Source organism: Corvus hawaiiensis, chromosome Z (genome assembly GCF_020740725.1).
Source record: "Corvus hawaiiensis isolate bCorHaw1 chromosome Z, bCorHaw1.pri.cur, whole genome shotgun sequence".
Taxonomy (NCBI): domain Eukaryota; kingdom Metazoa; phylum Chordata; class Aves; order Passeriformes; family Corvidae; genus Corvus; species Corvus hawaiiensis.
Genome location: NC_063255.1, coordinates 32,523,330 through 32,536,534, shown reverse-complemented (window position 1 = coordinate 32,536,534; position 13,205 = coordinate 32,523,330). Strand labels below are relative to the sequence as shown.

The window sequence follows — 13,205 nt, the reverse complement described above, 5'->3', positions numbered from 1 at the left end:
GCCGTGGCACTATAAAAGGGATGTGGCAGTGAGGAACCATAACAGTTCAGCTGTAGACTAAAAGAAGATTTAAAGACAAACCCACCTAAACATTAACTAGTGAAAATATACTTTCATTTTGATACAAAGGGACTCAAAAAACTGTGAGCAAATGGAGTGCTTGGAAGGTCATTGGTAGGGTACCACATGCACTAACAGTTTTCTGCAAGGAACCTGAAAGATTAGGCCCAGTCTGCCGAAGAAAGGTGAGCCTTTCACCCTATGTAGTGTTTTGAAGTGGTTAAAAAGGTGTAGGCTCAGTGAATGCCCAGCTTCGCTCTCTGTATTTTGAGAGCTCCCTGTGCATGACACCACTAGAGAATGGCTTTCTGACCTTACCTACAGCTAGGACCTCCACCCCATCAGGTTTTTCCAATGTCATCAGTTCTTTCCTTCTGCATCCCTCTAGTGGTTTCTCATCTCACTGCTCGTCAGTGCTCTTACAGTTCATCCCCTCTTCCCTCCTGCTCACCCTATAGGTGCAGGTTCCCACCCCCAGGAAGCAATTGTGTGCTGCTTTCTATAAACCAGTTGTTCAAACATACACTTCAAATGTTGCCCCCTGCCTGGAAGGGCCCTCTGTACACCATGCCTCTTCATTTCACTTGTAGTATTCTCTCTCATGGAAGAAACTACAAAAAATGCTGGCTGCCACCGTGAAGAGCTTCTTAGTGTTTTCTTGTGTCCTCCATCTTTGCATACCTGTTTCTTGCCCTTTACATGGCCTGCGAACTCTTCACATTTCTAACTGGTATTGTCCTTGATCATGGTATTCAACAGCATCCCAGCTCTGTTTACAGAAACAGAAACAGTAAATCATAGAATCATAGAAAGGCTTGGATTGGAAAGGACCCTAAAGATCATCTAGTTCCAATATCCCTGACACTGACACCTGCCATTAGTCCAGGTTTCCCAGAGCTCCATCCAGCCTGACTGGAACACTTCAAGGCATGGGGCATCCACCGTTTCTCTGGGCAGCCCGTTCCAATGCCTCACCACCGTTACAGCAAAGTACTTCCTCCTAATATATAATCTAAACCTACTCTCTTTTAGTTGAAAGCCATTCCCCCTTGTCCTGTCACTACCTGCCCTTGTAAAAAGTCCCTCTCCATCTTTATTGTGGGCTCCCTTCAGGTACTGGAAGGCCTCTGTTAAATCACCCTGAAGCCTTCTCTTCTCCAGGCTGAACAAACCCAGTTCTTTCAGCTTTTCCTTATACACGAGAGGCTCCATACCAGCAAAGAGTCCCTTTTAAAGCTGAAGAGCAAGGACCAGCAATAGGACTGCCTTAGCAACTTGCTTTATGCTGGGAAGGCATCTGCTGTCTGTAAACAGGGCAGTTCTTTTGGCTACGTGGCTGCATGCACCATTGCCAGCTTTTGTCCTCCCTTAGCTGGACAAGAATCTTTGCTTTCTGTAGAAAGTATTATGTTCTCTGGACTACATGTTCTCCTTCACTCAGAGCCTGTCTTGTCCTGATCAGGCTGTTGAACCATTTTCTCATTCCTATGAATCCATCCCTGATGCAGGTCTGTATCTGCATCAATATACGAGTATGAAAGTGGCTCTATTAGCACAGCAATTGCCTGGAATCTGTTAGCATTTCATTATAAATCTTATTTTTGACAGATTTATAACCAGATTGTAGAAATTAACTGCTGGAGAAAATGTGCCATTTATTCTCAACAAGAACACATTTTATTTTTCTGCATGGTTGTTACTAGACTGTTTTTTAGAGGCTAGAAAAATAACATTACACTTGTTTTCACGTATTTCTTTTTAAGTGAAAAAAAACTTCGACCTTTTCATAAACATTTAAAAACTGTTGGTACAGTGACATGTTTATTGCATAGTCCTCTCTGATGTTTCGTGAGAACAGGAACTGATTAAATGCCATTATTGTATCAGTGCACTAAAGCATAGCTTAACTGAAGAAACAGCAGCCGAATAAAATGAGGTTAGCAGGTGAAAAAAATAGTGTCAGAACAAACAGTGTTGTTGGTAGAAGGAAGGTAGTCCTTTCTATGGCAACAAATATACTACTACTCATTTTTTAAAAAGCCCAAATTGACAGCAGATGTAAGGGACAGCATTTCACTCCCTCACAGTAACTTCTGAAGTTTTGCTACAAAGCTTTGACAGTGAGCCCAAGGTGAGCTACTGCACACCTCTTAATGCAGGCAGTGGAAGAAGTCGCAGGAGTGATGGCAGGAGGAAGAGAGCCGTCTCTCAGGACTGGTCTGGGTGTAAGAACTTGGTCCTCTGCACTCACAGCTGCCATCTGCAGCAGTTCACAGAGGTCCTGGGCAGGGTTCACTGAGGACACTGAGCTGCTGCCTGCTAGTGTGACTGCTCCTGACACATCACGCAACCCTTTGAAGCCTGTCAGAGTCAGTCCCACTAGGACTACTCTACACAGTTAGGGAAAAAAAATGTTTCAGGCTAGGCAACCTGAAATCTTTCTGCTTTACCATACTAGTCATGTTTTCTAGGCCATTCTTGTTTGTCTTTTTACTGTCACAAGTATGATTTCCCTGAGTGCCACTTCATACACACTCATTTTCAAGCAGCACTATGAACAGTGACAATTTCATACCTCCAGGCAGGAAATTAGGGAGGGGAAGGAGAAAAGGCTCCCTTGCTACAGACAGCTCTTTCTTTGATAGGAATTCTAAGTGCTTTGACAGTTTGCAATTAAAGGACCCTGCTTACAGAGTCCAAAGGATCTTGTTACAAGCAAAGCATAACCCAGTAATGTCTCTCTCCACCACTCTTCTCTGGAAAGAGAAAATCCAAACAGGGAACTGGTAACTCTGTATTTTTCAGAAATGATGGGTCCCGTGGCTATGCTGGTGGATAGCCGAGTCAAAATTTCCCTCTGCTCCCACCCAGAGAGGATTTTTCTCTTTAGTCTCAATGAGCACTTCCCCCAGAGGACAGGAGACTGGATCCTCTAGCAGAACCTGCATAAAAGACCCAACAGCTCTGTCTTAAGATTTTATCATACCTTTTTCCAAAGGGATTGATACATTTCAAGTTAAGGAATAAGTTTTAACAGCAAGAGAGTAGTCTGTCTTCTTTTCTACAGGTTAAATTTCAAAACTTTGTTTTCAATTGTATAGGCAATTTATAATTAAAAAAAAAAAATCCAAGGCCTTGGAAATCTCTGGTGGAATACAAATATCCAGGTAAACTGACAAATAAATTCAGTGCATTACAAAGGAAGCTGTCCTTGATAAGCATTCTTGTTCTTCACTTATCTTCATACCTGCCTGTCTATTGGGGATCCTTTCTTGTAATGCTTTCTTATCAAAGATATCAAGGAGATGCTTGGCAACCTATGAGCAACCGTCTGTGTTTTCTGAAACAAGTTGCCTTTGCTGTATCTTTAACTCAGAACTGAAGGCATATTTCCACTCTAGTCTGTGTCAGAGCTTGTCACCATTATATCTTAAAAGCTAATTTCTGCTACTGTGCTCTTCCCCACCACCCAGGGATCTCAGGCTGGTGAAACAGATTGAGCTTCAATTGCCTCAGCTTTAGCACATCCCTTTCATGCCTCAAGTTTCCAGGGGCTTCCTCTCACAACCACCTCCATGAAGCAGAGAGCCACCAGGAAAGCAAAAGATAGTCGTCTGTGCTTTGGGGATGGGAGCATGGGGAGGGAAGATGCCCTTAATAACTTTGAAGATGTGCTTCAAAGTCAATGAAAGCTTGTTTCATTGTGGAATTAGTAACTTCTATGTTTTTTGCTGCAGAGTATGCAGTAGGAGACAGATTAATGGGTGCCTAAGAATCCTGGGCTGCACATTCAGAATTATTCAAGGGAAGTTTGTAGACACAGCCTCCTCTTGCAAACTTATTTAACATGAGGTATTTCAGTGGGCAAGTCTTGCTTTCAACAAGGCTAAACACTGTGCTGAAATCCATTCTCCTTCATAAAAACTTTATAAAGACACAGGGGAAAACATGGAAGTGAATGTGACAATAAATTAAGCAGGTGCTTCAGTGCAATCTCAGATTTGTGTGGGCTTATTGGTTCATTTTTAGGTATATTCTTGCTGCAGTGCTTTCCTGAAGGAGGATTCATGACAGGGATTATCATGTTGACTTTATATGAAACATAGTTTGTAATAGAAAGCTTTCACGCTTCCTTTCACAAGCTGCTAAATAGTCTTTATTATCCCTGCTTCTCTGTGAGTAGATAGAACTAAAGAGGTAAAGACATTTTGCACTGATTTGCGGAAGTATAATTGGTTACTTGGAATTAATAAGAAAAATCCTTCAGAGGAAAAGAGGAACAAGAATAGATTTTGACTGACTATGTTATAATGGAATGAAATTATTTCAGTACTCAGTGTGATAAGGAAATAGTTATGTCAGTATCACTACATACCCATTAGGGCAAACTTGATGGTACCAGATGGAATCTGTAATACAATCCTCTACCACAGTAACTTTCAGGGGTAGTAAGACGGCACTGCTACCTGAGCTGAATCTAACTGCAGCTAATCAGACCTAGATTTCCTATCATTATTTATTTTAGTAATTGAATGTTGGTTACAGCACAAGTGAGCTAAATGATCAACCCTCAGAGAAAGGATCATATGTGGACTGAAATAGGGAAAAAAACCCAGATTTTGCATCCTGAGGCAGGGAAAGCAGTGTTAGTACAGCTGTACTTGCTGTCTGATTTCTCAGGGAGCTTGCTGCCATACCAAATCTGCAGTTGGATTTGGGTAGCTGGCAGGGCCTCAAGATAGTGTTCAGATTCCCTCTGGACATTTTCTTGAAGGACAGCAATCTGTCTTCATAATCTTCATAGTCTTTGTGTGTTTGTTCTTTCAATTCTGTCAAAGTTCTTTTTCCCCACTTTTTAAGTGAAAAGTCATCTTGAGTTAAAACCACCTCGTATGGTGGTTTGCTCTATACAGAAATGATGCTGTTTGGATTAGGGTGCTCCCCACTCTGCCTTGCAGAATAGGGATGTTTGGAATTTGAGAAAAGAGCCTAAGTTCTCGTCTTCACTGTCTTGAGTCCAGTCCTCCTGCCAGCAGTTTGATTTCCATGTAGATCCCATCAGTAACCTCTCCAGGCTGCAGTGAAGCTGCAGATGATTGCAACAGCACCTTTCTCATTGATTAGACAGGGTCATAACAATGGGAAAGCATGACCTGCTCAGTGATTTGGTGCAGTTGGTTTTCCTGAGATTGGAATCTGTGCCTTGGCACTCAGCAGAAGATAGCTTCTCACCTGTCCAACAGCTGTTTTCTCTTCTGAATGCAATGGTTCCCTTGGGATCAGGACTAACAGGGCAGGAACTGGACTATCCAGGCAGCTCTTGCTTTGTGAAGCTTCACCTCCACCCTAAGTGTCCTTTTCAGTTTTGACAGCCTCCTCTGCACCTGCCTTGGTGGACAGCAGCCTGAAGAGACCTTTCAGAGCTCTGTGGAAGATACAGGAGTAAGACACACATGATGAAGCACCCCCTAACAGATGTATCATGTGTTGTTTAGCATGGGCTCAGCCCATTACAAACTTCCAGCCCAATGAGTTTTGTACCTTACCTTGCTGCACAGCAAGCATGGAGAAGAGGCCTTGTGGCCTCCAAAACAAGATGAGCCAGGAATCCTTTCCAACAGTTTATGTGGCCACTCAGGTTTTTCTGCATGATGGGATGTTCTCCAGTACAGCAAAGGACTCCACACTGGAGAACATTCATTGTATCATGACATTTGTGTTCAGCTCCTTGTCTGCTGTCTACTTTAATCTAAGGTCTCTACATTTTCAGACCCTCCCACCCATTCCTGGCATTTGCAAAGTTGTCTCTCGACAGTAAAAGCACTTCCTTGTCTGGCTGTCAGTTTAGCATTCCTGAGCTTCGACCTGTTTTTCCTGCACTGGTTCAATCTATGCATATTTCCTCTGCACCTCCTTTCTTTTCTTTTCCTTCTGTCCCTTCCTACCACACACACACATTTTTCCTCTTGGGATGCTCTGGTCTGTCACTGCCTTGTGTTTTGCCATTCAAGTCTCCCTTCACCAAGTGGGGAATGTTTTCTAAAGGGTCTTACAGACCTTTTGCTTATCACACCACCGTCAAGTGAAAGCTGACATTTTTCATGGCAGTGAAAAAGTATGCCTTGTCTCAAAGCCCAGTTTCAGCCAGGTCTTTTCATTCACTAGCATTTTTCCACAGCCTGTGTTTTCCACCCTTGTTCTGAAAACTTTTGCAAGCAGTAATTGCATTTCCTCACTAACAACCTGTGAACTTTGTGTGTCTGTGCCCATCCTTTCTACCATCTCGAAGTTAAATGACACAAACAAAAAATCTTCTTGATCAGCAGTGTTTAGCATGTGTCACCTCTTGACCCTCTGTGGTGAGCCAGATGCTGTGCAGGTCTCACAGTCATGCGCCTGCCAACTGGGTCAGTCTGTTGGCCTATCGGGGAGGAAGTGATCGGGTGGTGCAGCAAGCTGAAGCGTCTGTGCTTTGTTTTTCTTCTTTTTTTTTTATTTTTTTTACTTTGCTTTGCTAAGGTTGGATTTGTGGAAGGAAGCCACTGCTGAGTCCGTGTCATAGGGGGAAGAGAGACATGCCGCCTTGGTTCAGCAAAAGTTTATGTGCTCTCAATCTTTCCTGAAGTTTCTATCTTGCAGACCTGGCAATTTCCTGTTTCCTTCTTGCTGGCCCTGATCTTCCTAGAGATAGTGCCAAAGTGAGAAACCACTGTGTTAGGGCCTGAGAACAATTCCACTAACTTGTAAGCACTCAATTCCAGCTGCTGGCTGAACAGATCCTCCTCTCCTGTGGAAGTCCCAGGAATCTGTTACACTGCATGTTATTTGCGAAGAGAGAGGCTGAAAAAAAATTTAACTGGACTGAGCAGCTAGTTTTGGGTATTAAATCACAAAAACAATGTGAAAAATTCTGAGCAGCCCCATGAAATAGACCGTAAATGCCTCATATAGAGACTTGGTTGTTTTGGAGGTTTTTTTCTCTGGTGTTTGTTCGTTGGTGTTGGTAGTTTTTTCAAACCTTTGGCATGTTCATAGCTACATGAATCCAGTTCCAGGTCTGGAACAATTAAGTGTGAAGGACTGTATAAAATACATCTTTTTACACACCTGGTAAAATGGAAATTCTTGTCTCTTCAGAAAGGGGCTAATTTTTGATTGCTCTCAGGTTTTGGCTTCTGTTCTCCTTGAAAGTACACATATAGTTTCTGCTGCCCACAGTTACACTGGAACCAGCAACTTTCCTCATTCAGTGCAGTACAGAAATGCCAAGGTTTTCTGTACTGTAAGTACTTTGCAAGTTGGATTCATCAGGGAAGTCAGAGTGAGTTGAAGAGGCTCAATACTCAGTGGGAAGAAAATGTAGGCGGTTTCATGGAGATACAGAGGAATTAAATGCTACAGCCAAGGTTACACAGAAAATCACCCTACCCTATAGATCAGGGCTGTGCACATTAGCAAGTCAAGAGGGAACTGGACTGTGCTTTCGAAGAAGTGAATGAACTACAAGTGTTGGAATATGAGTTAGTAAAGCTGGCTTTCAACTGGGAGCAGAAACTCTATCACCCCAAAGCTTGCTTGTGTGCACTCTCTCATCACCTCCTTCTCTCCCTCAGTCCATCCTTCACCCCATGCAGGTCCCTTTCTCTCCATTGGCATGAGCCACAGCTTCACAGAAGGAAAGGTGTCCATCTGCAGTCCCATAAGGTGGCATATTTACCTCAGTAAATGGCCTTGCCATGAGAATGGCAAACCTTCCATTGTGCTGCAGCTGCCACTTTGTCTCCATCGAGTCATAAGCATCTCACTAGCCGCCTTGCACGACTTTGAGTGTGTCCTCTGATTTTACAGCAGCTTTGCAGAAACTCAATTCAAAGAGGCATGGATACTATTCTGTTTAGGTTGCAAAGCTCTTCCCTCTTAGTCTGAATTAAGCCTGAGATCCCTTAGGACTCCTCTCAGTGGACTGTCTCATCTGTGCAGGGTCTGGGAGTCTTGGTGCTGTAGCCACTAAACATCAGAGGGTTTTTTGGAAAGCAAGAGACAGAAAGAGAATGCATTTTTCTGTTTCAGACCAGGAAAAAAGGGTCAGAGATTCTCCAGGTAAGAACAGAATTACATGAAGTTTTGTCTGCTTGACATGAAATGAACCTGAGGTAGTTTTACAGCAGTAATTCACCTTTTAGAGAACTGTTTTTGTATAATGGAATAGCTTCTGTTTTTCTTCTTGTTAATGTCTTTAGGCAATTCCCGTTGATGGGAACCGATCTCATTGGTTTTTAGTGCCATGTGAATATTTACATTACTAGTAGTGACCTTGTTCACACTGCCTGCAGTTGCTTTTTAAAATATGGTGTTTCTGCCTTCAAGGAAGGGAGAGGGGAAAGTAGACTACGCAGTGTTTTCAGGTATTCTCTCGTGTGATATTTTCAAATTGTGATTTACCTGTAATGTGTGTAATTTAGTCCTTGTGGTAAGCTAAGTGTTTGGTGTAGGACTCTAGAACAAAACAGCTTTTCTCTCTTGTGCTTGTCTAGCTGAAGAAAACATTATGTAAAAAAAAGGATATACAAATTTTGACTAGGTGAAGAAGTAACAATGTACAGATACATGTTCTACAGCTGTGTGCTTTACCTCATCACTGCTGGTCATTCCCATTAAACATCTTCCAAGACCACGTCTGCTAGAGATGTATGGAAAGGCCATATTTTGGGGCTAGTTATGGACTGTATGAAATGGACTCTGATGAACACCTGCTCCCAAACACCATATTTCTTCCATTATGTGGCTTTAAGAGAAACCCAAAACCGTAGTTAGTGTTTCTTGTATTTAATTGGCAAAGTAGGCTTACAGTGCATACACTGAATGCTGGCCATAAGCCATAAAAACTATGCATACTTTGCGAAGAAAACTTAACATCAGAACTAACTCCCTGGAGACTTTTTTCCTCCCCTTAACCCATTACAAAGCTCAGGCAGACAGGGACTATGATGCCAGCAGATCAGTAATGCAGAGAAAATTCTTGTGCAAGATTTATACAACAGTTTTGAACATGTGATGCTCAAAACAAGGGTAAAGATACTCATCACAAATATGTGTGAAGCCTTTGCCTCATGAGATTTCTCTGAGAGCTGCAGATTATTCCCATCTCTAGTAGTCAGTTCAGAGCAATTGCTTCTGTCCAAATCTCACTTACACCAGCTGGGAAATGACTGTTAACTTTGAAACTCCATGGTGTTCCGGTTTTGATTGAGCTTCTGCTTAAAGAAAAATCAAGTAAGCGAGATTATGGAAACAATTACAGATAGCTACAAGTCCACTTGTTACTGTATCTACCTTCATTTTTCAATTTAAAACATTACATTAGCCAGCAGAGTAGCAAAGTGGTGGAGTTCTGTTTTCAAAAGCGTTGCAGACAATATTGGTTTTTTCCCCCTCACAAATTAATGCACCGGCTTTCTGAGCTTGAAGACATCCTCAGAGTATTTGGCTCACAGCTTGAAGTGTGTCCTTTAACTTTATTAAAGGGTGCATAGGTTATCAGCAGTGATAAGCTTAATATTGAGTTTGCCTGTTGAGACTCACAAAAGCTTCAAAGCATGCATTACTACACAGATGAAATTTGTTCACCCACATTTGTTACATCCTAGAACTTGGTATGACATAGCCTGTCATGTCAGGCATCTCCTTTAGGATAATAATCCAGGCTCCTTTCAAACCAGCAGAGAAGGAAAGGCTCTTCTACAAGACAAATCTCCCCATCCTAAAGGAGGAGAGATCCTCAAGGATGGTGGTCAAGCCTCTGACATCAAACATAGAGGACCCTTCACTGCTGAGCGGATGGCAGTCTGTAGGCCAACCTTTTGTCAACGTTGCGTGCAAAGTCCTGTTTGAACTGGTGCTAGCTGAAAGAGTGTCAGACTACTCTTAAAACATGACCCCTTTTCCTGCCCCTAGACAAGACTTAAATTTATCCTGGTCTGAGAGGTTATAAATCATGCTTTGAGGGGCCAGGAGAAGGGAATGTGTTAAGAGGAATCTGTACTCCATGTTTGCATTTCATTAACACTTAGAGGCCCCAGTCAAGATCAGGATCTGTGGAGATGTAACACAATGGCTAGATGCAAGTGAGAAGCAGGAGGGAGTTTCAGTTTTGGAAGAGGTCACAAGAGGGTTTTTCCTGGCCTGTTAGAGGAGACCATCCCATACAAGCAAGGCAGCATGCAAGAAAGAGAAAGAAGCCAAGGTGGTGCACTTTCCCAGGTGCTGAGTGCTAAAAATGCATTTACCTGGAAGATAATGGGAAATGCATAAAAATGAAATGTGGCAGGGACTATATCATACTACAGTTCAAAATGTGTAAGTGGTATTTGTTCATAGTCAATCTGCTAAAACCATGTTTTCTTCAGATTCAGTGTGTCCAGGAAATGGTAGAATGTCACACATCGCCTATTATAAGCATGTCCCTTGGGTGCCTTTGTGCTAGAAAAGGCTTCAAATATCAGACAACTTTACTGTAGGTGTTTGCAGCTTTCTAGTCAACTCCAGTGAAATCAGTCAATAGGTAATAGCATTGTTTCACCTCAGGGTACAAACTGTCTTTCAGAAACAAAAATATTGGGATTTTTTGATCACAATAACAAAATTACCAACTTCTGTGTGTCTAGAGATAAACAAATATCATGCAAGAATTTCCACCACTTTTTACAGTTTGCAGGTGATCACTTCAGTTAGTTTTAGCCATTTAAAGTCTTTGGGCATATTGTCAAGAGTTTAAGCTTCACCTGCAGTCAGTGTGGGCAGACAGTCACCACCAAAGGGGCTTATCCCACTCATTGGGGGCATAAGTTGAGTTGCTTCTGTGAGCAGTGAAAAGCATATCCTTGACAGAAACTGCCTTGGCAAGTCCTAAGAGTGTGATTATTTATCCTTCCCTGGCAGCCTCCCTGAAGGTTGCTAACTAAACAGGGCTCCTGCCTTCTCTAGGTATTCCCTAAATGCAGCAGGGAGTAAGCTAAGAAACACTGTCGTCAGGCTGGTAACTTCCATTTTATAGGAATTTGGACACCTAATGGTGTCTAGCAGCATTGGTGGCCCCAAACCTTATGCTCATCTCATGCAGATGAGCCCAGCTGCAGGAGGTGCTAGGCTGGCCTCTGGATCAAAGATTCCTGTGGATACAATGGTGGCAATTGTACATGCACAGGAAGGAGCAAAACCTCCAACCTCCCCATTCTCTTCCTCCTACATTGTCAAACCAGGGTAGCCACAGCTCTCGTTTGAGCAAGGAAAGAGACACTCAGCATTCAGCCATTCACCCTCTCCTCGGGGAGAAGGAAGTGGCTGTACTGAGGTCTTGAATAAGCACAGAGCCTCTGGTTATGCTTTACTGAAAAATACCTGTTTCAAGGCAATACCAGAAGGAAATATCACCCAGGACCTTATTTTATTGGACACTGTGTCAGCAGTCTGTAATGACTCTCACACCCCAAAATCACTTGAATGCAATTAATGCAGTGTAAGTTACTGCACATAAATTACACATTTTTAATGAAACATATATGAATCTTGCAAAACATTTAAGGCCACTCGATGGACAGGGCTAGGAAAACCCTCACTTCCTCCCAGGCCAAGTGTGGGGTTGTGTATCTCTGAGGTATGTATTTAAACTCCACTCCCTGTGGCAATCAACAAAATACAGGGTCAAGTAATTAGTGCTTGTGGTAGCAGCAGATAGGGAGCTCAAAGGACTTGCCAGATCCTCCCTAGCCCTACTTCTTCCCTCACATACAAGTATACTTACCAGTCAGAAAGAAAAACAGCCTCTGATCTGTATTTTCATTCTTATCTTTTCCAGCCACTTCCACATCTACAACTGGGACAAGTCATCTCACAAAATGTGACATAAAGCAGAAAGCCTTCTGTGTAAATGGGGGAGAGTGTTACATGGTTAAAGACCTCCCAAACCCCCCAAGATACCTCTGCAGGTAAGAAATCCTATTTGCTTCTTTCGTTGGAGACATCAGGTTTCACAAATGGTTTTTTCTTTAAAGGAGCACCTGAAAATATCTTCTTCTGAACTTGCATTTCTTCATTTTTTAACCCTGTGGACATGGAAAGAATGCTGACAATGACCTCTGTGTTCTACAGAGGCATATGAGGCATAGCAGAGGCTAACTGGGAAATATTTCTGTGTGATAGTGGCACAGTATCTTCCACTGGTGTTTATATGGCACAAAGTAACACAACTTCAGCCTTACGTTAGAAATAATGAAACTGTAAACTACATATTCTGCATTTAGAAAAGAAAAGGAAAGGCAAAAAAAAAGGGTGCGGAAAATTGCATTGAGTATTACGTTTTGTACAGGAGAAACTGTTATTTTAATTGTCTTGTGTGGTAACCAAGCAGTTTCTGGTGAGACAAGATTCACAACTGTTGTTGCATTTAATTGCATAAAAAAAACAATGAATGTCATGGTCATGGTGGAGGTTACTATTTTGTGTGCGGATCTTGATTCATGAAGTCATATGAGTTTAGTTTAGGGGGGTGCTTGTGCACCTTTTTCAGGTCCTGGCTGTGCTGTATTGGACTGCTGCAATAGTCCCTTGCATCAGAGAACATCCATGAAGAGCCACAGCACTGAAATTTACCTCCTGTGTGGGAGCATGTCATGTAGCATTTACCACTGAAGATTATCTAGTCATAGGGACTGCTTCTCACTAGCTTGAGGGGAAACTCAGCATTTAAACCTTGGGAAACATCCTTGGTACTTAAGAGGGCTGAGTGAAAAGGGTGCATTTTTGTGTGGATATTGCTGTTTTTCAGACAAAGAGATGGTGGTCAGTGAAGATCATCATCTGCTGTTAACTGCATAATTTTTAAAGTCTACTAGGACTAAAAATGGAAAAACACTAATTGTAGAGATAACTTTGGTAGGTGTGTTAGGTGAAGGTCTGTGATGCTTTTGTTGAGGCCAGGAAGAAATTGACTGCTTGTCTTTGGTTTTTTGGGTTTTGTTTTTTTTTTTTTTTAAAGGAAAACAAACAAACAAAAGCCATCAAAAAGCCCCACCAAACCTCACAGTGTTCTGTTTACCTGTAAGTTTTCTCTTTTTTTGTAGAAAGATGTTACCTGCACATCATAGGAT

The 13,205-nt window shown here is 42.3% G+C and overlaps 1 protein-coding gene across 15 annotated transcripts in view; it reads left to right on the top strand.

Annotated features, from left to right (window-relative positions):
• NRG1 (neuregulin 1) overlaps positions 1–13,205 on the top strand; it is a 432,712-nt gene that overhangs the window by 291,600 nt on the left and 127,907 nt on the right. For all 15 annotated transcript variants that reach the window (XM_048291890.1, XM_048291888.1, XM_048291885.1 and 12 more), the window contains one exon: positions 11,915–12,044. In XM_048291890.1, the coding sequence (XP_048147847.1) occupies positions 11,915–12,044 (130 nt within the window). The remainder of the gene's footprint in view (positions 1–11,914; positions 12,045–13,205) is intronic.